The 27614-nt window shown below is 42.1% G+C and overlaps 1 protein-coding gene across 2 annotated transcripts in view; it reads right to left on the bottom strand.

Annotated features, from left to right (window-relative positions):
- The window catches only part of LOC121694520 (A disintegrin and metalloproteinase with thrombospondin motifs 2-like), a 128991-nt gene that overhangs the window by 11072 nt on the left and 90305 nt on the right, over positions 1-27614 (bottom strand). The window contains exons 5-18 of one of the 2 annotated variants that reach the window (XM_042074706.1): positions 17078-17161; positions 13111-13267; positions 12693-12798; positions 12172-12315; positions 11477-11609; positions 9574-9603; positions 8000-8113; positions 7653-7798; positions 7099-7274; positions 5116-5249; positions 4243-4366; positions 2604-2684; positions 2141-2304; positions 1884-2043 (exon numbers count right to left, since the gene is read on the bottom strand). In XM_042074706.1, coding sequence (XP_041930640.1) covers positions 1884-2043; positions 2141-2304; positions 2604-2684; positions 4243-4366; positions 5116-5249; positions 7099-7274; positions 7653-7798; positions 8000-8113; positions 9574-9603; positions 11477-11609; positions 12172-12315; positions 12693-12798; positions 13111-13267; positions 17078-17161 — 1753 coding nt within the window. The remainder of the gene's footprint in view (positions 1-1883; positions 2044-2140; positions 2305-2603; positions 2685-4242; positions 4367-5115; positions 5250-7098; positions 7275-7652; positions 7799-7999; positions 8114-9573; positions 9604-11476; positions 11610-12171; positions 12316-12692; positions 12799-13110; positions 13268-17077; positions 17162-27614) is intronic. The other variant, XM_042074707.1, reaches the window with a different exon arrangement.

Below are 27614 nucleotides of genomic sequence, written 5' to 3'. Positions count from 1 at the left end.
ACGGAAAGCTGTTAGCTTTCCTAAGCTATATAAGGTATAAGATAGGGGTATTACACAACATAAATTGTCACTAGGCTATGCTGGTGACCCAAATAAAATCTCCTACGACCCACCTGTGGGACGCGACCCAGTCTTTGGGAACCAATGCTCTAGAGGGAACCTGAAGAAGGCCACCAAAGAGCTAGTGGAGGAGGGAACCTGAAGAAGGCCACCAAAGAGCTAGTGGAGGAGGCGGAGAAGGGGAGCTTTTGGCTCTGGCTGAGGAGGAAAAATAAGAGCTGGGAAAGAACAACTAACCAGCAGAGGAAACACCTATCAGCTGCAGGGGGTGACAGGGAGACGTCCCTGTTGCTGCTCCACCACCACGAGACGTTCCAGGATTAAAGGAGCGAAACGTTGGTGAATGATGGTTCCTGGCTGATGACCCTGCAGCTGAACCATTGGCACTGGAGGAGGTGCGACCGGCAGCAATGCCTAGCAGGTGTTCCACCTACCTGTACATTTCACGGAACACGTTGTAGGACTAAGGGTGTTTTCACCATTGGTCCCTTTCAGGCCTCTAAACGAACTCAGAAAGATGTGCATATGTGAACATGCCAACTGTACCGAACCCCTCTAACGCGAACCGAACTGAGACCACCTCAGGAGTTAGTCTCGGCACGGTTCTCTTTAAAGTCCACGGCATGGTTCGCATTATCTGTGCATTGTGAACACAAATCACCCTGGGTTCTCTTTCACATTCTGCATTGTAGGCTAGCCTATTTTGTTCTACTTGACTTACCAAGAGAAGGCATGTCGTCTATTATAATAATAAAAAGAAACAATATTATCATTAGGCTCATGATAGGGCTACAGACATTTGTAGGCTAATTTGGCTACAGCTAAACAAGTTTGTTCTAATGTTAAAATTAGACTGAATATCTGTTCATTCAAACTAACAATGTAGAATTCAGAAAACTTTGGATTACATTGCTCACCATTTTTCATGATCTGCTAGCTAGGTTATTATCTCTCTGTCTAACTCTTCTTGCATGTGGCAAGCATACTAGAGACTGTGCAGCGCAGTTAACAAGCTTCTGTTCACTTGTCATTTTGGACGTGAGCTAAAGTTGGACATAGCAACAGTAACCAGGTGGGGCAGGCCTGCCACTGAATTAGAAAGTGTGATTGGCTGGCGTGTTGACTGACAGTTCAAGAGGATATTATATTTATACAGTAGAATGAATTCAGAATTTCAGAATTCATTCTGAAAATATATTAACATATATATATATATATATATATATATATATATTGGAAAAGAAATGTATTTATGAAACAATGAATTATCATAACACACCAATTATGGGTTATGATAATTATTTCAACCTGATAATTAATGATGATGAAAATATAACCCAGAGCAACTACATAGCCCATAATCCAAAGCTGTAGCCTAAGGTCTGAGATCTGCAGAGAAGGTATAGTGTAAACATGAAGAAAACTGAGGTCCCATCAGAGCTGAAGTGCACCAGAAAGAGATCTGAGTCCTCTTTCAAATGAACTCACAACGTGAATACAAAATGAACTAAGTTTTTTGGTCCTCTTTCTGGTCCTCTTCTAGTGGACTGAGTTTGGTTCTCTTAAAAGGTACTACTGTATATGTGAAAACACACTACCACATATTGAACATATTTTTAAAATGGAATATCTATGGCAACAATAATAGCAAAGGCAGGCTTAATTGTTCGTCCAAAAATTCTCTGAGTAAAGTCCCAACTACAAGAGACAAAACCTTTGCAATACATTCTTTCAGTTCATACTTAATTGCCCAAACTCTAGGACATCACTACACTGCTGGTCTGTTTAGTATGGGCCGTAGTTCCCATTGTGCGGCTCCATACCTCTTCCACACGGCTTGCTGCATGGTGACCAGCCTTCCAGCACCCACTTGTATAAAACAGCATCATCCAGAGGGATGTTGTTTTCGTTGGCTGAGGGAGACTCATTTTTGATGATGAACTTGTAGGACAGGGTGATTTTTGTTTCACCATTGGTATGAATCTGAGGTAGAGAAATTGATTAATTAATTGAGTGAGTGAGAGGTTTGAGAATGATTGTGAGGTTTAAATGTGTATGCATATTAGGGTGTGTTTAATACCATAATGACTGTGTCATGTCTTAGAGGGCCAGTAGTCTGAAGTGTCTCTTTGTCTTTGTCCTTCTCATACTCCCATTCCACACCCTTCTCAATCACAGAAGTGAATTCTGGGAATTTCCTGTCTGCATTCAGGAAGAACTGGCCATTTGCTTTGTTCTTCACCACTAAAGAGGGCAACAAAAATAAATCAACTGTTGCATTTAGCTTGCATTATAAACACATTATACATGTTATACAGCAAGCGTTACATATCTTCCTGTAGAGAATTGAATACATGAGTGCACATTGGCAGTTGCTAAACCACGATTGCATACCACTGGCTACACTTAGACATGTGATTTATGTTGCCCGTCTGGGTTTAGGTCTTTCCATCAAGTTTTCGTAAAGTAAGATTACAAAAGCACCAACACAATCAGTACTTTGCATCAGTGGAAGTGGCATGAGATGAGAGCTCCTGCAGTACCTAAGGCATGTGGGGCTCCCTTGGGGATTTGGACGAGTAGATGTCTGGCCCCACGTGGGATTTCAAGTACTCTCAGGTAACCTGCAACCACAATGAGAACAGATCCAGAGCACTTGTTTTAGTTGTCAGTGATATAAAACGAAACCAGCACTATTGATCCAAAACACATAAAAATTCTATCTAGGTCCAATAAATAATCTAGGAGTTTGTTCTGAGTCCTCTTTTGAAAGCCTCGTTGCAAAGCTTCTTTAAATCTGAGATCAGACTGGAGAATGCTGAGGTTTGTTTAGGTCGGAGGTCTTGCAGTTCATTGCTCACTACCTTGAAACAGTCTGCAACCAGCATGCCAACCATATGTGCTGCCAACCTGCCACATACATCATTAGGCAATCCATGAACACCTGAGACTAATTACCAAAAGGCTGAGAGGAGACCAGTGTGGTCTTGGGGGGCTGTCAGAGATAGTGCTAAAGGCCTGTGGTGCTGTCCCCAACCCTCAGCTCTCGCTTTCTTACACTTACTCTCACTTGCAGACTATTCTTCATGTGGAGCTTTATGTATTATATTTGTATGTCCACTGAATTTTGGGTTTGACTTACACTTCAGACCACTAGATGGCGATACTTTCCTTAAAATGACTGCATAACTGTTGTCTAGTTGCGGCCTCAGAAAGCCTGCCTACAAAGTGGCACAAACCATCTGGTGCATATTGGTCACAAATCTGGCAATGTTGTGGGAATATGCAAGTTCCTCTGGACGTCTGCAATGTTCCTCACATAAGAGTGTCTGCATGGCCAAACACAACACATGAGAACCCTAGGAACACACTCTTGTTTACAAAGCCCACATTTAGCAAGAGTTTGTTGCAAGAGCAATGAGCACACTTGATCAAAACAATCAAGGATAATTTGTAAATATGAAATACGATTTCAGTTTCAACATCATATAATAAGATTGTCTTGTGCTAAAAACGATGACCTGTAAAATACAAAGCAACCAATCATGGTAAACTTCTCTGTTTGGCATAACAGCAGTTCTCATGCTGAACTTGTGTGCTTGGGATCTCTTCATCTCTAAATGTTCATTGACTAGGTTATGTCAGTTCCAGTGGCTCTGCTTTGCGGCGTGTTTTGTCTTGGAGGTAACTTCAAAAGAAAAGCCATTAAAATGATACATAACAGAATCAGTCTCGTAGAGACAAACATATAATCTGTTCCAGTATGCTCACAGAGTTCTGTCAATGACACAGAGTTTACAATTACTTCATCTAAAACCAAAACATGTGAACTATTAAACTGAGGAGTCTTTCATCTGCAGGATTTAAATGCACTTCCAAAAGAACATACACAAACAGTACTGATTTGAAACATTCAGTTATTGGAGGCCTTCTGAGCACTGAGTTCATGCTAATTAGCACATATGTTAATTACTAAATAAAAAAAAGTCACCACAGCACGATATGTGTTTTCAGTAAAAAACAATTTGTAAAACTTAAACATTATATTGTCAAGATATGTTATAGTTTAGCATGCCTGATGTAGTGCTTGTGGATATGCTCATGGAGAATGACATGTATGCTATGCATGGTCTGTGTGAGCAGCTCTGTGTTTATTTAGTGTGGTGTACAGGAGGTCAGTACCTGGTTTCTTGGGGTAGTGTGTGACGTTGTCCTTTCTGACATGGCAGCTGGAGCTGTCACCCCCACACACTCCACAGTTGTCCTCTTGTTGCATGGAGCCAACCACTCCATCACAGCCCACTTTCTACACACACACACCCACACACACACACACGCACACACACGCACACACGCGCACACACACACACAATTAGCATTTTGAGCAATCTCATTCCAATCCTGACATAAGAGCTACAGTATTTTGGCATTTGGCCCATCGCTGGCTAAACCCAAGATGTTCCTCTCTCTCTCTCTCTCTCTCTCTCTCTCTGTCTGTCCCTCCCTCCCTCTGCCTGTCTGCACATGTCACAGTCCCTCCTCAGCCCGTGGCTGTCAGTTGGGCTCTCCAGCCCCTGACCCTCTGCCCTGTTTGGGATTCTACACAATCACTGCCTGTCACACGCAGGGGAGGAGGCAGGGAAGTGAGGGAGACAGAGAGAGAGAGAGAGAGAGAGAGAGAGAGAGATGGAAAGGGAGAGAGAGAGGGAGGGGAAGAGTGTGCGACTGTTCTGATGGTGTGCGTGCTAAAGAAGACAGGTTGTGGCTTTGAGCACTTACATCAAAATAAAAAGACAGAAATGTGATGAAACAAAAACACAACTGCTTTTTTCCCCGCTCCAGCGCAACAGGACGCCAAGGCCAGCTAATGGCGCATCACTCTAAACTGCAGTCATGAGGGAGTCGTTGTGCCCTGGCTGTGGCTTCCAGTTACTGGAAAAATATAGTGTGCCAACAGCAAAATAACCCACACACAGACACAACACGTCCAAACACACTCAAGTGTGTGAACATATGCACTCCGTACAGTACTCTGCTTCTGTGCAACACACTCACCTCACAGCTGCCACGCACACACACACTGTAGGGGTCTTTGTAAGAGCAGCGTGTTCCGTCCTCCACCATGGGCTTCATACTGACCACGTGTCGCGTCTCCTTGGACTGGCAGTGCAACTGGCAGCGCTGCTTAGCTGAGGGTCACCACAATGGAGGAACACAAAAACAAACACACAGCAATACTGAATTCCAAAGCATTTCTAAGACGGATGCATACAGTACAGTAAACTGTCTTGTACAAGCACAGGTGTTCATAAATGTTTTTGCAAATCGTATCACAGTAACTGAACTGCGTTTGGTAATGCTAGTCACAAGGTTCCCTGCTATTGTTCCTGAGACTGTGGGAGTGTGTTGTGGTGGGAGAGACTCTAGTAGAATCCTTTTCAGTTCTCAGAGGTCTAAGTGACTGCATCTGATGGCATGTTGAGCCCTGTGTGTATTGTTAAGCCCCAGCACCCTTTTTCCTTCAATCTTTAATACACAATTGTTAACCCACACGACATGTTTTTTTCAGAATAAAGCCTTCCACCTACAATGCAAGGACTGCGTGCTTAGTTTGTTGCAGATGTTTTCAGTAGGGCAAATCGCATGCAATGTGTTTCATATTTGGAGTCAACAAATGTCTAATCCAAGGGAATGGATTGGACTGGATGGGATGTGTTCACAGTGAGTCATGGTGGAACTATGCTGTTACAGCCAACTCAGCTGTCCATCCCCACCATGTAACCCGGCGCACCATCTCAGGACAGTTCCTCCATTCCAATTAAAAAGGAATTTGCTATGAAGAGCTAATCCATGTTACATGTCAGGTTCAGACAGACAAGTTCAAACAGATGGAGCCTTAGTCTCACTATTAATAATCCACCTCATCCACCAGCTGTGCAGGAGCCTGGCAGGGGTGGTGCTCTATTGGCGTGAGAGAAAGACACTATCATATGTGTGGCACTGAGTAGTGATACAGTAATGGCACTTGTTTGTTTGTACAATAGTGAAATAAGTTGGATGCTGTAACACAATGGTCCTGCTTTTGTTCATAAAAACAAGTCATATTGGATGCTCATTCATGGTTGTCTGTAACAACATAATATTACGTTACTTGGTTAGTGATCATTTCCTGATCAAAATGTTAACCTGTGCAAATGTGGTATAAAAGAGCAAAGCATTAATAAAACTGATCTGGAGAAATCCCAAGCTGTCTTTAGCAAATCAAACCGATCTACTTCATTAGTGGTGCACTCACACAGTCATAAAAGCATTTAGCAAAATACAGATAATATTTTGGAAAGCAAAACAACATGACACTAACTGTAATTCAGACATTAACTTAATTTTGAACACGTGTTGTCTTTTAAGAAGGCAGCAATAAAGAAGTCTGGTGTGGCAGTCTTGTGGGAAGAAGTGAGTTTGCTTGTTTGGCCTCAAATAAGATGATTTCATATACATCCCAGAGGAGCAGCCAATCGGCCCAGCAATACTACAGCATAGCATCAGACTCCCTCGGATGACACAATCCCTGTTTTAGGAAGTCTGTGTGGAAAGTGTGGGATAGAAAATTGGTATTTTTGTAACGATTGAATTTCCATGTGCTTTGATTCACAACAGCTGCTCGTGGTTCACTGTGGTGGTAACACAGAGCGAGGCTGAGCCGAGAGAAAGGGGGAGGAGAGGGAGAGGGGAGTGGGGGGGTTGGATGCAGGGATGCATGCAGCTTTGGCTGTTTTGATTACATGAGACAGATTGGCAGGCCGAGGGAAGTAGGTTATACATAAGCTCATGTGCTGCCAAACAGAAACCCCATCAGGGAAAAGGAATGGGGTGATGTTTGGATCTTGAGTGCAAAACAAGGGTAGTTGTAAGAACATGGCCAGTTTGTTTTGAGAACTAAGATTCCATTGAAGGTTAGAGTCAAGTTTACATTCATGTTGAAATGTTCTTGAGCGCGACCCAAAGCGTGAGGGAAGCCCAGCCCTGGGCAGTGCTTACGGTCTCTGTGCTCGTAAGGCAGCCAGTGGTGCTTGGCATTCTGGTCGTCGAGGGTGTAGGCCCACATGAGGCACTGCTTCTCCCTGAAGTCCTGGTACGGCCCCTCGCACTCCTCACGGCTGCACAGCTCAAACTGATACGTCAGGCCCTCGCACATGCGGCCACCATTGGCAGGGCTAAAAAGAGACAAGACAGTTCAACACTAGCACTAGGAAACCAAGCTGATCTCAGTGATAATAATGACACAGATGCACATAGAAGATGCATTATATCATGGGAAAATGGCATTATATAGGATCTCTAACAAACATGCATTATGTTTCTCATACAGTACATTACGTGTTAAAGTGCATCAGAAACTCAACAGGAACCTACAGTACAACATATTAACTGTATGTCTTTCAAATGGTACTAATCATGAGGCAAATAAATGAGTAACCTGCTTGTTCCAGGTGATATGTCTGCGTACCCTTAAATAATGGCATCACTTCATAATGCTCTCCAAATACACCACATGATCACATACACAATATGGATGTAGCGCACACACTCACTGAGGATTGTTGCAGTGGCGCGTGCGGAAGCGGACACCTCCCCCACAGGAGCGCGAGCACTGGCCCCATGGACTCCAGGAGCTCCACTGACCATCCTGCCTGATGAGGTCTGGGCTCAGCATCACGCAGTGGCCTTTAAAACAGTGCTGCACCAGGACACAGCAACAGAGGGACAGTCAGTTGGGGAAACCACACGAATAGCACTCAGACATACTGGTCACACTGGGACCACTACCTAAATGCAAATAATACATTCTCAGACCAATGCAGAGAAACTGTGTGTCTAATATAATATTTATATATGTATACGTGTGCTTGCATGCCCATGTGCTTGTGTGTGTGTATACCAAGCCATCTCCACACATCGTCCCATCGATGGGTGGGCCTTTTTTGGTTTTGCAGAAGAAAGGGTTGTCAGGATGACTGCACCACAGTTGTTTGCACGGGTCAAATGGCCGGTACTAAAGAGGACAAAACAAAACAGACGAGCTTCCTCACTCCCTTCTAGTGTCACTCCCGTGGCTCCATACAGTATGCCCTGCTAGCTCAGCTGTGTCTAACAGCGCCAAGGGATACGATAGCATACTGTATACCTGTCAACCAGCCACAGCACTTTCAGCCCAGTAATACATCAAGTAGACACTTACTCTCATCAACACTCAGAATTCAAATGCTATTTATGTTACTCAGACACAACCACACACACACACACACACACAAACATCACTCTAATAAATTCTTACAGCATCTGTGTTTCCATAGAGAGAAACACACTCCCCAACAAACCCTGGCATGAAGAGATTTTACTCAAGTCTCAACTCAACTCTCCTGTAGAGTAAAATGGAGAGTACAGTTGCACAACAGACACATTATCAACAATCCACATACGAGAGATTGACTGGACTGGACTGGACAATGTACAGGTACAAGATCACAATAGAAAACCACAATGAACCACAGTGATACACCTGGTGCCGCCTTCAAACCTTCAAGCACAACAGGAAAAAACAAATCTTCACAGTGTATAGATACAAACAGGAGACAGAATGCCACTACATGCAAAAAACAACCAAAATCAAGATACTCCCAAACTAAACATAAAACATGAAGAAAAGGTTCTCATTGGTGGCCCTGGCATGATGATGAGCAAGGAGAACACATGAACGCAAAGGTGGAAAGTTTAAAGATGGTGCCTTTCTTGACACTTGTGACTCTGGGACTGTGAGCCACACACAGGAGGTCTTAACATTGTTGTTCATGTCAATTTCAGCCCATAATGCTGAGATTGTAAATAACTCAGACTGAGTCATTCACTGGTGGGCAGTGGTGTCCTCTGTCTCCCTCTGTAAACTTGACCATCAGGGCTCCCTGTGTGAGATGAGCTGCTAAGGGAGTGTGTGCTGCAGGGGTCGGAGGTCAAAGTGCCACTGCCTGTTTTACAGGATGTCAGGTCAGAAAAGCCAACACACTGACCTGCAGGAAGCCTAACTCCAAAGTCAGTCTGTGCACTTTCAAAGATGCTCATTCAGGATCTACAGTGTATCTTGGCATGAAGGATGTCCGGCAACTACCTGGCCACAGTATCAGCAGTTCAGTCTCTAATGGTCAGAGTGACTGGGATCCCTCCAATAGCCAGTCAAAATGTCTTGCCTTTTGGGTAAGGACACTACTGTAACTATATGCTGAAGACAATACAGGGGCAGAAAGGCAACTAAATAATGCCTGAGAGATATCTGCCTGAATGTAGAGTTAGCTTTAAGCCTCCTGCAGAACAAATGTCTATAATGTGACAATGGTTTTAAAAGAAAAATATGAAAAATATACTGTTATTTGAAGAAATAATAACAACCAATGGTACCAGATTGGACTAAGTGGGGAAGAAAGATGTGACCGCATGGCTCTACGAAGGGGATAACCTTACCTGGTTTCCTGACTGTCCCACCTTTTGCAGCTATGGGAATGGGTGGACAGGTGAATACAGTGCAGTGTAGCAGTGGCTACAGCTAGTCTGGACTGTGCACTTTGCCTAACCTTTATCATCTCTAAATAATACTGTGACAACTGCTATTTATACTTATTTGATATTGGTCTATATAATTAAGTATGGGTGGATCCTCTATGGATTTTAATTGTGTTTACTGATGTTTTGAGTTAATTGTTATTTAAATAGTGTATTCAAATACTTAGTTATTCAATACTGTTCTGTGACATCCTGTAAATGAGGGAAAGTTCACAGTGAAACTTCAAAAGGACCAATTTCTGTAAATTACCTCATTGTTACTGTAATGAATGGTATTGTGTGCTAAAACAATCAATACACAAATCAATGTCCAGAGAGGTTTAGTTATTGTCACTGTAGATTAAGTCGGGATTTCCCAGGCAATGTATAGAATGTACTGTATTCTTCATTGTACTGTAAGATGCTTTGGAGAAAAAGATCAAACTAAGCTTTGCCATCTCACCACAACTAACCATGTATCTTATGACAATGAACACTGTGTTTGCCCTACTTACAAGTGCAGATTTAAAAATGAAACTGATATTTTCTAATGGAAAGTGGCAATTTTACAAAGACTGTAATGCTAGGTGTATGCTGAGGAAAACATGTACCGGTATTTACATTATTCATTCATTCATTCATTATTTTGTCAAATTATTCCTTACATTCCAAACTAGCATCTACTTGTCCTGCTTTCAATTATACATCATTTCTGAAGATTTTCAAATTGCATCAAAATGTCAAATGGAAAATGTCCAATAACGTTTTCTCCACTTTCAACTACACATTTCAACTTATTTAGATGGATTGTAGGGATACAACTGTTTATAAAAACCATGGTATGAGGTATTCATTTCATGAGGTATGAGGCTTAAACTTCCTGTGAAGATAATTGGCTGCATTATATGCACTTGTGCTCTCATGCAGTAAATATTTTGATAAGACTTTTTGCACTTCCAGTTCATATTGGTTTACTCTTTGTAAGTTCTGTAGATTTCCTGCTCCTTTGAGTCTCAAACAGACCTCAGTGTAGGGCACACAGATACTGTATGTCCACCGGATGTATGGAGACAAAAGCCATGTAGACATTTGGATGTGCAGTCTGAATACACACTGACTTTAGCACACGCTTACTCTCACTTAATCTCCCTTCATTGCCTCCTTTACAGACGACTTAAGTCTGAGTTCTCCTACTGTCCACACTGGTGGAGTCGTAGCAGTCTTGTGAGTCGTCTTGGTGTGTTTGGATGCCAACTGACCACCAGGAGGGGCTTCAGCTAAGCGTAAAAGTCCCATCAGAGCAGGGGCGTCCCTCTCTGTCTTCAAAAAACTCTTGAAGACACAACTCTTCCAAGAATACCTGCTCTCCTAGTGCCTCTGACCTCATACACCTGACACACTTACCACTCTCTTCCCTTCTCTACCTCCTTCCTCTCCTCTTCCCTCTCTTCCCTTCTCTACCTCCTTCCTCTCCTCTTCCCTTCTCTACCTCCTTCCTCTCCACTTCCCTCTCTTCCCCCACTACCTCCTCTTCTACCACTTCTCCTCCTCCATACCTTGTCTAGTACTTATGTAGGTGCTCCTATCCTCTAGTAGTAGTGTTGACAGATGCAGTGGTGACTCCTACAGTAGCTATAGTCCCCTCTGCACTGTAGCTTAAATGCTATTCTATTGCTGTAGCTGTAGCTTTGTAGCTTAATTGTAAAAATGCTTAAATGTTATTCTCTAGCTGTAAGTGGCTTTGGATAAATGTGTGTGCTGAATTAATAAATGTAATGTAATGTAATGTAATGTAATGTAATGTAAATACTGAGTCAAGACTTACCGCTGTGCACATCATGTAGCCGGCTCCAAAGTCAAAGCGGCACTGCTGGTTCATGGAGTAATGTAAACCAGGCAGGGATGGAATCGATGGCCACTCATGGTTGAATGGGTCGTCACGGAGACAGTCATACGAGCTGAGGTAGAGAGGCAGTTAGGGGACAAGATGACAAGGTGTGTGGTGGGCTTGACTGACATGATTCAGTAGCAACAATATGAAATGAGATGCTTTGAACAAGCGTTGTATATCTGGCCCATGTGCAGCAATTGAATGCATGGTTATGTGTGTGTGTGTGTGTGTGTGTGTGTGTGTGTGTGTGTGTGTGTGTGTATGTGTGTGTGTATGTATGCGTATGCGTGTGTGTGTGTGTGTGTGTGTGTGTGCGTGTGCGTATGTGTGTGTGTGTGTGTGTGTGTGCGTATGTGTATGTGTGTGTGTGTGTGTGTGTGTGTCTGTGTGTGTCTGTGTGTGTGTGTGTGTGTGTGTGTGTGTGTGTGTGTGTGCGTGTGTGTGTGTGTGTGTGTGTGTGCGTGTGCATATGTGTGTGTGTGTGTGTGTGTGTGTGTGTGTGTGTGTGTGTATGTGTGTGTGTGTGTGTGTGTGTGTGTGTGTGTGTCTGTGTGTGTGTGTGTGTGTGTGTGTGTGTGTGTGTGTGCGTGTGTGTGTGTGTGCGTGGACAGTATGAGACTAGGACTCACTGCAGGTAGCGGTTCAGCTCGTGCTTGCTGCAGCGGGACCACTGGAAGCGATGGAAGGCGGCCTGCACCAGAGGGGCCATGATGCTGCCCAAAGGCACCTCGTCACCGCAGCGGTTCCCCTGGCCATCGTGCTCCATCCCCAGCCTGCACACACAGGACACAATCACACAGCACATCACTGAGCACACGCAGGCAGACAGTAACACAACACAAACACATGAGACACGCACCCAAGCAACAAGACATGCACACGCACGTATCGTATGCACATAGAGTAGACCAAGACACACCTTCCTTGACACAAAACATGCACAAGCAACATAACATGCATTAGCATGCACCCTATCTTTCACACACACACACACATACACACACACACACACACACACACACACACACACACACACACACACACACAGACAGACAGACACACACACACACACACACACACACACACAGACAGACACACACACGCACACACACACACACACACACACACACACACAGTGCATTATGCTCACACATGTCCAGTCTCATGGGCCACCACAAACGCGGAGGAGAAGCCGTCTTCATGGTTCAGAGTGCAGCTCCGCACTGGGTGACACATGCCTGTCACAGGGGCATAACCTGTCAACCAATCACAAAGCGGGGATTTCATGTATTTAGCGGTACAGATCAAGTGTATGTAATAGCCCAGTTTGACTAGGGTTTTATACAATGTGTAAACAAAGATTCAATACTGAAATATTTCTGTCACTGTTCTCTCTCCTGCTAATTAGGTTGCTGGCATCTAAAGCCATAATTTGCTCTGGGTGTTCCGGAACTGTTTTAAGACTTGGCACAAATGATAGTATGTGTCTGAGTAAGAATGTGTGTGTGTGTGTGTGCGTGTGTGTGAGAGTGACAAGATGCATATTTGAATTCATTCATGTGCAGTACCCTGCATGCCCGTGGGGCCAAACTCTTGGCGTGTAAGGAAGATGGCATGGTCGTGGTACTCCGTGTCATCTGTGCTGCTCTTCTGCTGTAGGAATGCCCAGCGGCACACGTTCTGCAGACTCATTGATGGATTTCCTTTTACTATCAGCTGTGCAGACTGGAAAGGGAAAGAACACAAAGAGAGAAAGAGAGAGAAAGAAAGAAAGAAAGAAAGAAAGAAAGAGAGAGAGAGAGAGAGAGAGAGAGAGAGAGAGAGAGAGAGAGAGAGTCAGAATGCATATTCTTCACAGACCTTCTCCTGGCTCTCGGATTAGCTTCTGTCAGCCAAAAAGCAAATGAACCTGATTTCAGCATCAACTCAACAGTCAATCTTCTGATCACCAATCATTCATGATTAGACTTTCATTAGAACATTAGTTTGAATTTGCTGAAAAAGGGACTGCAGTTTACAGATGAAGATCTGACCAGATACCTGCACACACTGCAGAACTATGACCAGATGACTTTAAGTAATTTACAGTATGATTTGATAAAGATTTATGAGTAATGGCTGTGTGGCATATGTACTTGCATCGTTATTTAAATCCATTGGACAGAATGGTCTTTTTGCAGTTGGGCTTATCCACACTCAGGACCCGAGTCTCCTTCCACTCTTGAGACACAGCTGTTCATTGCAGCTTTCACTCTGGGCCAGTAGGGGGGGCACTTGCTGTGACAATCAGATAAGCACGCAACCCCCCCTGGTCACACAGGGGCCAGAATGTAGGTGAGGTACACACCCATAAAGACAGGATCTAGGATGTGTTGGATATTCCACATGCACCACACACACACACACACACACACACACACACACACACACAACCACACACAACCACACACACACACACACACACACACACACACACAACCACACACACACACACAACCACACACACACACACACACACACACACACACTACAAACACTAATAAGAAAAAGATTCCATGATGCCTATCTGACCTCAAAAAGAGTGGCATATGGTAGATTTTAGACTAAATAGTTTTTGTTATCAGGTATCCTCCCGGCAGGTTGCAGGCCTTTAAAACAATGATAATTACATAACAAAAGACATGTCTGCTCTCAGTGCACTGAGTCCTTATCATCCCTCCACGTCTACTTCCAGCATGAACACACATTTGCATGGAGAGAGCCAGAGAAACAGACAGAGAGAGAGAGATGGCTCCATGTCTATAGTGGGATCTGGCCCCTACAGTGCTGTGCAAACCCCTCCACCTCCATCTCTTCCCAGATGGGTGTGGCCAGGGTGATGTAGCGAGTGTGCTCCTGGGTGTTCAGAGTCACACAGCAGATCAGTAGCGTGCTGCCGCCAGCAACCGTTGCCACAGTAATTGGGGATGATGGACAGCCCGCCAGCTCGGCTGAGCAGGAGTTTGCTGGCCAGGCTGCATGCTGATCAGGAGTGTGTGTGTGTGTGTGTGTGTGTGTGTGTGTGTGCACGTGTATGCACATCTGTGTTTGTGTGTGCACGTGTTTGAGAGTGCATGTGTGTGAGCGAGCGCAAGAGAGACACCTGCACCCCAGGGGGGTGACACGGCTGACAGGTTGGTACAGGGCGTTTGGCCTTAATCGTCTTGTGTCAGGGGAAGGGCCAGTGGGGGTGGGGGGCAGTGGAGAGGGGACATTACCCACAAATCAGTGTGGCTGACTCCATCTGCCCAGCTCAGCTAAAAAAGAGGAATGTTGCCACTAACTCACGGTCAAGGGATACAGGCGTCTTTGTGTCCGTTTGTGTGTGTATATGTGTGTGTGTGTGTGTGGGTGTGTGTGTGTGTGTGTGTGTGTGTATGTGTATGTGTGTGTGTGTATATGTGTGTGTGTGTGTGTGTGTGTGTGTGTGTGTGTGTGTTTGTGATTTGTGTGTTTGTATGTGTGTGTGTGTGTGTGTGTTTGTGTGTGTGTGTGTGCGTGTGTGTGTGTGTGCATTAGTGTGTGTGCGTGCGTGTCTATTGTCATATGAGTGCAGATATAAAGTGTACATAAAGCTATAGCAGCTACTTGGATAAGGAGTGAATGATGTTTGGGTTTACAAAGAGATACATGTTTTATTTGAGGCAGCAAAACACTTTTAACACTGTCTAACACATATTTCAGTACGATTATCACATATAAAATGCTTCAAGAAGGAAGCAAATAAACCTTCCCTGTTGCCTGTTTGAAAATTGTATTTGAATATTTAACACAATCAGATGTGAAACACTGAAATGTCTGCCTTTGAACCTCAAGGCTGTGATGTTCATAGGAAACTGAGTTGAGGGAAACGCTGGATGATGGATGATGATGAAAATAATTATCAATGGTAGCAGTAGTGGTACCTGAGCTGGCCTGACTTTGGGAGTTTAGATGAGAGACACGATAGAGTAGGTACTTGTGTAATATCTGTCAAGGGCAAGGTGTCAAGAGAGAAGCGAACGGGAAAGTAAGAGGATCCAGAGATGGAGAGAGATGAAGTGAAGTTGTCAGGAAAGAGGCAGATATTCATAGAGTAGTGTTTATGAATGAGGGAGGGCCATCATTGATTGTTTATCCTCTCTGAACTTCCCAGAATGCCTTGCTACGTCCCTTGTGGGGGGAGAGAGCTGATTGCATAACATCAGCGTTCTGTGTGCTTTGGTGCTGAACTGTGAAGGCGTGCGACTTTGAAAACACTCCCCTGGGAATGCCATGCTTTTAGTTCCCCCTTTTGCTCATTTTTGCTCAGTCCAGCGGAATAACATGCCCTAGGCCTCGCTAAGCTTCACACGTCAGGGGGGTGGAGGATGGCAGAGAGAGGGGAAAGGTAACTTCGCAGTCAGGGAGTGTGTTTGTGAGTGTGGATGTGTGTGTACTTCCACCGTTTATTCACTGTCAAACCTACAGGGGATATGCTCATTAATTTACCTAGGAGGAACCATGGGAGGTACTTTTGATCAACTGAGCGGTTAACTATTTATTTTAACACTTTCTTTGTGTACTATATGCAAGCAAGGCCTTCAACATGTTTGCGTACTAACATATTTGCATTAACCTTAAACAACTACACTGGAAAAGATGTTACCACTAACATTTCCTTACCTGCAAAATGTATCCTGGGTATAAAACACTATCTATTCACTAATAATGAATAACAATAGAGAAAAAAGTCACATGCACTATAACCTGTGGCTACTGTCAGGTCAACATCTCTCTGTGTTAGTTATGCACATGATATGCAACAACCACTCACAAGCACACCAGATGTCAGCTATAGAACAGCTGCTCGTACCCAAAACAGCACAACATACTTGTGCATATTTGAATGTGGGCATGCATGTACACACACACACACGCACCTATGCAGTCACCAAGCAGACTTTAGCACAGGTAAATGTGTTACTTAGTTCATCATTTTATATACAGTATATAAAAAATATATGAGATTCTATCTGCTGAACCATGAGATTCATTTTTCTGTAATTGAATTCCGCAATCCTTCATTATGTGACGGATGAAATAGAGATGGATTTTGAATCCTGACAAAAAAGGTGTTATTATCTCCACTTCTGTTAGTTTGTGTTCCACAGTGGGAAAGCACATCACAACAGGGCTGTTGTTCTGTTAAAGGTTTTAGCCACCAAGGAACGCACCCACACAAACATGCTTACAGTGGCATTACATCATTCTTCTCTAAGACAAGAGAACTAGTTCAACGCCAATACACCTAGTGGCAGTGACCAAAATGTCAGTATAACAAAGTTAGGTAGCATGCTAACTACAGTAATATATTTCAGATACCAGTATGTTTTTACTGATGTCCAAGTGTAAAAGTTGTATACATTTCTGGGATGGCAGCCTGCAGTTAGTGGAAAAACACTGTGACCAGCAGTCCTTCACGTGACCATATATCAACAAAATGAATTTGAGGGTGTTATAAGACTTGTGCTTTACCTTCTCAGGCCCCAGCATGATGATACGGACCAGAACCACGTTGATCTGGGCCCCAAGAGAATCGTCGTGGTAAATTTCATTCACCTGTGAAGGCAGAGAGGAGTATTAGTAATCTGGTGTCTATTTCACGAGTGGAACCTATCAAAGCATTACAGGTCAGGCGTATAGATTCAGAGCGGTTCTTATTAAGTTCTTAATAAGTTGAATTACTTTGAGTTAGATCATTACCGCATCATTACATGAATATGCATTGGATAACGGTGACTATCATATCAAAATGAAATTACATCACATTATGGTGTATTGTCGGCAACCTCAACACTCAAGGCATCGCATCTTTATCAATCTATCCAACTACATTTCCCATTTTAATGCACTGCCAATTCAAGGACACCTTTGCCCTTGGTTATGACTCACATAATTAATATCATACTTTAAGTCCAACTTGGATCATTCATCTCTATTAATGAAATACATTTTATGGGAAATACACCCTGCTGTTAATGGCACAAGTGCACTACAGCTTTTAAGTCAATTCACCTGTAATGGTTAAATCAAACATCTCCTTATCAACACAAAGAGACTCTTCCTGTTCATTTCTTGCAATTCTCATAGCAACAATCAATTCAACAAGTCACTTCTAACTAGGCTTTGATTTTTCCATGTTCCACAAATACACAAAATACTATATCTTCTGTTGGTTACTAGGGACACTAGGGACTATGTTGATGCCTGCACCTAGTAGTGAAAACAAGAATAAAATGGCATTGCCAAATGTCATTGATTCACTCATCTGCCAAAATGAATTTTAATTAAAACACTTTTAAAATATGTTCACAGCAAAAATTGATGCATGCAATTAATTTAGATTAATTAATCACAGAGTATGTCATTAATTAGATAATTGTTTTGAATTGTTTTGAGCCTCAGATAGAGCAGAATGTTGATAGCTAGCTGAATTATACAATTATTCTGCCCCTCCCCTATTGCCATGCCCTTATGTGTAGGCTATAAAGGGCCTGAAAAAACAGCTAACGTTAGCGTTAGCCTGACACATGACACCTTTTCAGCTGATGTCAGAGACCTGACATTTCCATAAAATTGACAGAGGTTTTCCCCAGACCTGAGGCCTTTCCATCCTGATACCAGACTCTGACACATGAAGATTTTCTAATATTGGCACCATACACTGGATCAAAAAGGCAAAGATTGTATCAAGAGCATTTAATGGCCTGTGCGGATTACACAGTTTCAGCCCGATTTTGCCACGATTTTGTCATAACCGTCAAATTTCCAGTGTCGTGCCTGAATATAAAAAGTCAGGAACAATGACGAAGGCGAAACGCGTCTTGTAATGACGTTCCACGACCAAATGTCTAGCATGTCAGAATTTTTGGGGATTCTCCTAGGCCTACGACTATAGACTGTAAAAAATACGACTCCCGTGTTGACACTGTCGCTATGGTGACACACAACGAGTACAATAGGCTAGATGGTCTTGTAATGTGGCCGATCTCCCGACCAAGATGCGGCAAAAATGTATGGTTCTCTGATCGCCTAGTCTGACATGGTTAATCGTAAAAGACCATTGTGGAAGACATCATTTTAAAATACATATATCTCATTTTCACCCCTGACGCCTGGTCTGCATTCATTTTGTCTACTGACGGCTAGCCTTATTGGGACATGGGAAATGTGTTTCACTACAGAGAGAGGGAGAGGAGAGAGAGAAAGACAGAGAGAGGGAGGGAGAGAGAGATAGAGAGAAAAGGAGGCAGACAAATTGGTGCAGAAGTTCAGAAATGACGTCCTGAGCGTCTGAGGAAGGCTGCTAATGAGACATAGGAATGTAAACAAAGCCACCAATAATGAGCTTTCTGATGGACAGACAGCAGAGAAAGACCAGGACTGGTGCAAGAGAGAGGCAGACAGGGGAGTGGTGTGTGCAAAGAGTGAGAGAGAAAGTGAGAAAGAGACTATTTGTCTTTGCAAATATTTCTCCAAATCTGGGAGCACAATTTTGTGTAACTATTCAGGCAAAATCAAGCTAGCTGCACTACCATTGGCGATGAAATTTAATATGAGACTGATGTGCGTGCATTTTACGTGGATGTGCAAGACGAAAGTGTTGTATATGCAAAGTAAAAGTAGTATGTGTGTGAGCTTTAGACGGGGATGTGTGCAAAACAAAATTGGTTTATGTGCAAGCTTTTCATTTACATGTGGAAGAAAAAGTGGTGTGTGTGCAAACATTTCATGTACATATGCAAGGAAAGGTAGTACATGTGTAAGCTTTTAGTGCATATATGCAACCTTATATGCAACCATATATGAAGGTTTCCTTCAGAGCCACAGTGGTACAATTATATAGAGAGACATGTTGAATTTGAGTTTGTTTAAGTCTGACGTCACGGGCCTAACAGCTTTTTCATCTAAAAACATTTACTTGCACAGCCAGCCGTTTTTTTTCATAGCCTGTAAACCTTGTCACCATCACCTTTGTCTTTGTGAGGGTCAAAAAACATAATCAAAGGTAACATCCAAACCTCCGCAGAAAATATGATTTTGTTAGGTTGGTTTGGTTAGCAAATGAGTAGTCAAATGACAATTTTCTTATTTGCTAGCCTAGGCTACTCTGAATAACAGAAAAACTTGACAGTATCGACATAAGAGTGACATGACACTGTCATGAATATATGACACTGTCATGACACATGAACCCTAACCCTAACCATAACACTAATTTGTTATGACAAAAAACAAATGTCACGTTATGTCATAAACACTTATGACTTGTTTATGACACATTCATGACAGTGTCATGTCACTCTTATCTTGATACTGTCAAGTAAAGTGTAACCAAAAAATGTTATTTTGCTGTCTATGGGAAAGAATGAGCGACTCTAGAACCAGCTGGACCCAGAGCAAGAATTATCGGCACATTATTGCATCACGACTTAACAACCGATTAGCTTCAATAATTAATTGTTAAGGATATCATTGCCATTGCACTGAACTGCCTTGCACTATATTTATATTTAAATCTTAACTCTCAGTCTATACTGATATTGCACTATTTCTACCCTCTCTTCAATTGTATATTGTATCTTGCCTGTGCCTGTTGAGGTATCCACGACCATGGCAACCTTGACAGGGACAACAAGGATTTCCCCCCATTGTGTTCTATTTATTGCAAATGTACTATGCAAATGTATTTATACTTATACATAGCCATATTCTACTGCTCTCCATTCTATTCTTACTGTTCTGTTTTTATTCTTTTATGTTTTTTTTTATTTTATTCTTATGCTAAGTGAGTGTTGTACTTTGATAGCAAAGATTAACCGAGTCAAATTTCTTGTTTGTTTACTCAAACATGGCCAATAAAGCTGATTCTGATAGCCATTCTTGTCTGGTATAAATTGAAACTGCGGTGCTTGAAATTGTGGTTTGTGCATGTGGAGTGTTCTGCAGAGATTCCACCTGCAAACGCTTTGCCTTCCTTTGCCTCTTACGGGCATTTCTCACCCAGACCACCCTGTTTATGAAACATAATACTTTCATTGGATAATTGCATCAAATTTGCTAGATTGATTAGCATAATATTGAGCCTTGCCTAACTTCTTGATGCACCAGAGCTGCTCAAACAGCTGTGCTGCCATCCTAAATCAAATGATGCTTTAGCAAACCATCAACGACACCTTGTTGGTATCCACAAAAAAATAATGTAATCGTGCAAAGCAGTGAGCACACCAGAACCGTGGACACCCCGTGTTAGCCTACATGCTACCTTTAAAATGTGTAGGCTAAATCTGTGCATTCTAGGCTACTTGTTAAAACTATACATTTCACAAGACAGGTCAGTGACAGATACGTGTTGGTAAGATGAGAAAAATAAAACTATGTTTAAACCTTTAAAACAAAACATGCCTGAGGTTTGCTAAAGTGTATACTTTGTATTTCTGTTGTATTCATATTATTTAATATGACGTGTATGCTATTTTTTAACAAAAGATAGAACTAACAGCCTGTTAAATTGTCAAATGGTGTAACCGCAAAAATTACAAATATCTAATATTTCACACCTCCTAGAGTTCATACAATTGCTCTCATGAAATTATTAGTTTATTTTGTAATATCCTATGAGAATATGTTTTATTATATTTATTTATTATAGAGCAAGACCATATGCTGTAAACATCTTGTTTTCTGTCTATTCTTTGACCATTTGAGTAAAAATGGTTTAAACCATTATTACAGTAAAGTAGAGTATTAAATCATTATCCATATTAATTTTTTTGTACATTATTAGTATTTTAGACAAAATACTGGTTACACCAATTGACATAAATCGGTTACACCAATTGACCATAAAACGTTTATAGCAATAGGACAAGAAATTGACACAGAAAATAGGCCTCAAGTAAACTGAATTGCATATTTTGATATGTATTCATGTCATTCATCATATTCCATATCAAATATCATTTCATAACATCAATGAAGAAACTTGTGTTCTATTTGATTTCAATTCAGTTCTCATACAATTTCAGTCTATACCCATTATTTTCAAAGAGAGTGAGATAAAGGGCCCTATTTTCGCGATGCAAAACCTGGCACAAAGCGTTTTATTATTCTGACGCAAAGTTTTTTCCTATCTTACACTTCACTTTTATTAAATAATGCGCCCAGTGGTGTGGCAATTACCGACATAAGGTGTGGTCTGGCACATGATCTAAAAATCGCTATCTTATACCGTCTAAAAAGCATTACGCCACTGACCAAGAAAAGCCTGGTCTATAGCAAAAGGCGCATACTGTATGAAACACAGCTGAAGACGCACTGTCACGAGATGTAAGCAGCAATTCCTCTGCAGAATAAATGTCCTTAGGATATTTATTCAGTCATTCGAACATAGGGGGAAGTTTTGCTTTTTTCAGGCTATGTTTTTGCTGGTAACCCATTGTCAGTCAATATTGAAAGTAACTAACTGTGTATAACTGTTTTGTCGTTGACTATGACACCACAGTGAGGTTAGTTTCACTTATATGTGAATATGTTCAATTAATAGACAAGTGCAGATGTGTGTAGCCTATACTCTACTCGGTATTAGTAAAGAATGGCTTAGTGGAATACCTGTTCTATACGGTCTTCCTTGTGCAGATTCCTTAAAATACACCGCTGACTATCAAAATACTGATGCGCTGTTTGAAGTTGCCCTGCTTGCTGTTAAAGGGAATGACATATGTCCTCCTCATTGGTTTAAAGGATGTTAAGCCCAAAACACACCCATGACTGATTAAAAAACATAAGAGCCACCTTTTTGCGCCAGGCACCTGACGTTTGATAACAAAACCACCCCGAATGTGGACTGGACAAACCCCTAAATGTATTTACGCTATTTGCTAGTGACCATGCATTTTATATTGCTAAATTAGGGCCCAAAGTGTGTGTGAGAGAGAATAAGAGTGAGTGAAAGAGTGGGTATGATAATTTCTTAACAACCAACCAACAGCAGGATCTGCGTTTACATGCACTCTGTGGCGAGACAAGTTTTTCTTGCTTGTACTGTAAGTGGCATCCATTGGGGGACAAGAGGTACATTTTATATATAATAAATGTATTTATATTATTTATTTATAATTTGAACATACTGTTTACATACATCATAATAAAATATTTAAAAAATTTTATGGAAGTTTAAATTTAAAATGAAAAGCTTTGACATTTAAAAATCGCTTAAATTGCAATCTAATTAAACCCTTTTAAAGCTATTGTTCATGCTAAACAGTTAGTCACTATTTAAATTATAAAAATAATATAATTGGCAACTAAGATTACATACTCTTGGCCCTGAATCTGATCAAACTGGTCTCAAACAGAAAAGAGTCAATTGGTGTAACCGGTTACACCATTTGACATTTCTATTTAAAAGCAAAATTTGCAGGCATTATTATGGACAACTATGTACACACTTCACCTTTATGTGAATATTCAAACACAGTTTTTACATTAAATTGAATATTTTATGATTATTATGATTTATAAACATTTTTAAAAGGTCATACCATTTGACATGTAACCTAAGCTTGCCTGGACATGGCCTAAAAACACTATTATGCTACTTTAAGAGAGTTGCTAACCTTGACTCATAGCAGCACCGTGTTGACAATTTTACCCAAATTCAGTTAATACTCTTTCAAAATTAAATAAATCCAAAACTTTAAGATTAGGGTTTGATGAAAATGATATTTGAAAATAATTTGTCAAATTATTTTCAAATTTTAACAATTTTAAATGTATGTAACCCATATGTACACAAAAAATGAGCGTCACGTCATTGACCCTTGAAAAAATGTATCAAAATGACAAATTGAACCACAAGAAAGAAGTTTATTTTTCAGATTGCTGAAGTTAGTTTTGAAGCTGACATCATAAATTAGTGTTTTATATTCCCAGTTTATGGCACATAATAGCTCTACCTAGTAGTGATTTTAATTTGTCTTTGAAGTCTGCATGTTCACAGACCTGTGTGAAAAAAGTACATTGATGTGCACTTCAATAGCCATTTTCAAAATGAAAATTAATGGACATAGTCATCTAATATTTTGCACACGTGCAATAGGGTCATAGATCTTTTCATTAACAATTCCAGGGTAATCTGAGATGGTTAAGAATGCATTTGATGAAGTGACACAAAATGTACTTTACAACTGAAACAAATATCCCATAATACACATCCCTTATGTATCATGCAGCTGTGTGAAAAACTCAGTTTAGATTTGCTGATTTGGGCATTTAAGATATGGTACTGTTACTGGATTGAACACTGCGGATGTCTCTATTAGAGTGTTGCCAGAGACTAGAGCTTACTACATTGCAAGTTCTACTAAGTTACTGCGGAAGCTATTACATGAGTGATAAAATAATTTCAAATTAATATCCTCAGTCAAATTATTGATTTATTTATAAAACAAAAACTGGGTAACAAGCAGAATAATTTACTGCTATGCAGTCATTATTAAATGATAAAATAACCCCCTCCAGAGTGATTCAAGAATCCTCTACTTCACAGAAAGGGCCTGATCATCTTGTCTGGGCTGATGTAGTGGTAATGAAAGCCTGGCTGGATGACACCCCTACATATCATCTATCCCCATTGTTACTTTATATGGAAACTGCAGGAAGTTGTAAGAATAATCACAGACTGTGTGTGTGTGTGTGTGTGTGTGTGTGTGTGTGTGTGTGTGTGTATTTAAAACTAATATAAAGGTCAACAGTTCTGACATGGTCACAGAAGGGAATGAATCCTTTCAGCCCTCCCTCATGTTTCATCCTGCTAACTTCTTTTGTCTCTCATCCTTTTCCTATCAAAGCTTGAGTCAGGTTGCTTAGCAACCATCACATTTGAGATGGGTTTGGGGCTCAGTGTCATCCCCACTTGCTTCTCTCTGTTTCCCCACTTCTCCCAGCCATTGTGGTAGCAGGCCTCCCTGTCTGCTACCTCTCCTTCTCAGCTATATACACGGGTAGCCGTGGCCTACTGGTTAGCGCTTCGGACTTGTAACCGGAGGGTTGCCGGTTCGAACCCCGACCAGTAGGCACGGCTGAAGTGCCCTTGAGCAAGGCACCTAACCCCTCACTGCTCCCCGAGCACCGCTGTTGTTGCAGGCAGCTCACTGCGCCGGGATTAGTGTGTGCTTCACCTCACTGTGTGTTCACTGTGTGCTGAGTGTGTTTCACTAATTCACGGATTGGGATAAATGCAGAGACCAAATTTCCCTCACGGGATCAAAAGAGTATATATACTTATACTTATATCCTTTTCAAACCGCTGCAAGTGAATGCTGGACCTAATGAATGTCATGCGCTGTCTTGATAGTTACATCATGGCATTATGGCAAATAAACCCTAGTCATGTAATTTCATCCTTAAAAGTGAAGATAATTGTTTAAATGGTATCACAGTAGCAGTTCTTGTTTGCACTTCTAGTACAAGTGGATTAGAAAGCCCTCTAGCAAGATGCTGGCCACCACACAAACCAGTGAGGCAAAAAAAGCAAAGATATCTCCAGGCAGGCTTCACAGTGGTCCCCCATTGCAGTTTGTTACCAAGGTAATGGTCTAGCCCAGTCAGGGTACAGTTGACTTCTAGGTGACCCTGGCACAATGTGCTGAAGCTTAATGAGCAGGACACACAGGCCATGGGCCTTCCCTGTCTGCTTTAGACCTCACGCTGAGCTCCACTTCAGAGTTCTGAATTAGGAAACACCAGCCATCCACATGTCCTGGACCCCTGGACCACTGTCAGCTTAGAGAATACCCCATCTTATGGGATACGTACACGCGACGGCGCATGGACACATGCAGAATACATACACACACATTCTCTCTCTCTTTCTTTCTCTCTCTCTCTCTCTCTCTCACACACACACACATCCACCCCCCCCCACACACACACATTATTATTCAACCTCAACCCATATTTCCCTTCTCTCTCTCCATACGCTCCTTGCCTATGTGTTCCCTCTTCTCCCCATCCCCCAGTGTCTATTCTCTCTCCTTTAGTCTTTCTGTCTGACACACACACACACACACACACACACACACACACACCTCCCCCCGCTCAGTCGTTCCCTTCTTTTCCCTTTAAAAGTGCACCTCTCATTAGCGTGGGCCCCAGCGCTGGCCTTGTGAGGAGTGCTATGCTGGCTGAGGTTTCATCAGTGAGGTTTCAGCCTGCAGGTAACTAATGGAGTCCTGGAGGTCAGCGAGTCAGAAAATCATTAATACGAGATTAATAATGCAGCAGGGGCCAGGGCTGGAGCGGCTCTGCTCTGAATGTGGAGAGGTGGAATAAGACACAGAGACAGGAGATGAGAGGGTGTGAGAACAGGAGAGAGAAATGGAGCGGCATATCACACTATATGGATCACCTTCTGATGGAAAACTATGTAATATGGCTTCAGGTTTTATAATGCAGAAAAAAAGAAAGAAAAAAGAAAAGAAAGCAAAATAAAAGTTTTAAGAGAATTCTCTTTAAGTTAACACATAATTCAAGGAAGTTTTTTTTGCCAGAGTGAAATGTGTTCCCCTGGAACACATGATTGCCGCTTTCTTTGCATGTCTTTTCACTCCTGTCAGAATCTTTCATCTTTTCCATCACTTTGGAGCCAGCCACTGTGTGCACCAGAGAAGTCCAACTGAAAGCTCCCACAGCCAGGTCACACTCCCTGGAACACTTAGCTGACTCAAAGCTAATCCTCAACTTTCTTGAGCACGCTGTTACTCCGAGACTCCCCTCCCTAGTCACAAGGGCTCTGAAAGCTTGTGCCGACCATGGCAACACAAAATAACACAGTGCTCTTATACCGCTGATGTAAGCCTCCACACCTACCTGTAGTGTTGAGATAGCCACCCCTGTTGGCAACAAACAAGAGGCTAGACAAGCAATTCCCCATCTGGCTGTGCCTCCCCCAGCCTTCACTCACTCTATTCCCCTCCCCTCCATGAGCAGAGGCAGGTCTGCCCACAGTCTTATTACAGATCACTGCCATTTTCACCTGACATTTTGGACTGTCATTACCTGTCTGACATTTCCCCCCCTGGTACAGGGTGCTACACAAGGCTGATTACATAATGACCCAGCTGTGCTGTACAGACATCTTCAAGGCCTTCACACAACATTTTCCCCAGGGGGTTGGGTGGGGGAAGTGTAGAAACAATAACCTGGTCAATGGCTCACAATGTCTAATTAAAAATGTGAAAAGGTCTACAATATGTTACCCAGTGGCTATGTGTGTCTTGCGTGGGCATTAGTTTGTGTTTGATATCAATTATGAAACATTGCTTTACACACTTTTCCTCCCTCATTCATTTTGTTTGGTAACATGGCAACATAGTGTTGAACTGTACAAAACCTACAATATTGAATATAAACACTATGTCTTATCTGTAAACTTACTCACTGAAACTCCTGAAACAGCAGTCTTACAATTTATACACAATAAAATCACTTTGTCATGCCAACACATTCAGGATGTTTTTGCTTTTCTTGTTTTGGAAAAACCTTAACAGTATTGGGCAAAAGATCACAATAAAATCGCAAGGGTTTTAAAAGCTACAAAACCAAGGAAAACAACTTCAGTTTTTGAAATAGGTCTACGGATCATAACAATGCAACTTTCTGTACAGTATGGAAGGACTGGCATACCCTCATCCATTACAAAGCCTGGACAGATTCATAACTTTAAATAACATGCAGTCCTCTGAGGGAGCCTCTGACAGAGCCCTTCACTGCTGGAATAAATCACCACCTCCTCCTTGCTTTCTGCCTTGTGCCCTTGACAAAACCAAGCCGTCCATGAGAGAGCCCAGGTGCGGAGGAGGGGGCCTGTGAGCCGGGAGGTCTGGGGATCTTTTGATTCCAGTCTTGGGCCATTGATTCCCTATCATTTCCCATGGACCTATCTGAGAAAGCGATCAATGTGTTTGTGCATCTTTTGGAGCGGTTCGCCTCTGTTCTATCTGGAAAGCCA

This window comes from Alosa sapidissima, chromosome 20 (genome assembly GCF_018492685.1).
Source record: "Alosa sapidissima isolate fAloSap1 chromosome 20, fAloSap1.pri, whole genome shotgun sequence".
NCBI classification, from domain to species: domain Eukaryota; kingdom Metazoa; phylum Chordata; class Actinopteri; order Clupeiformes; family Clupeidae; genus Alosa; species Alosa sapidissima.
This window is presented reverse-complemented; position numbering and strand designations above follow the sequence as displayed.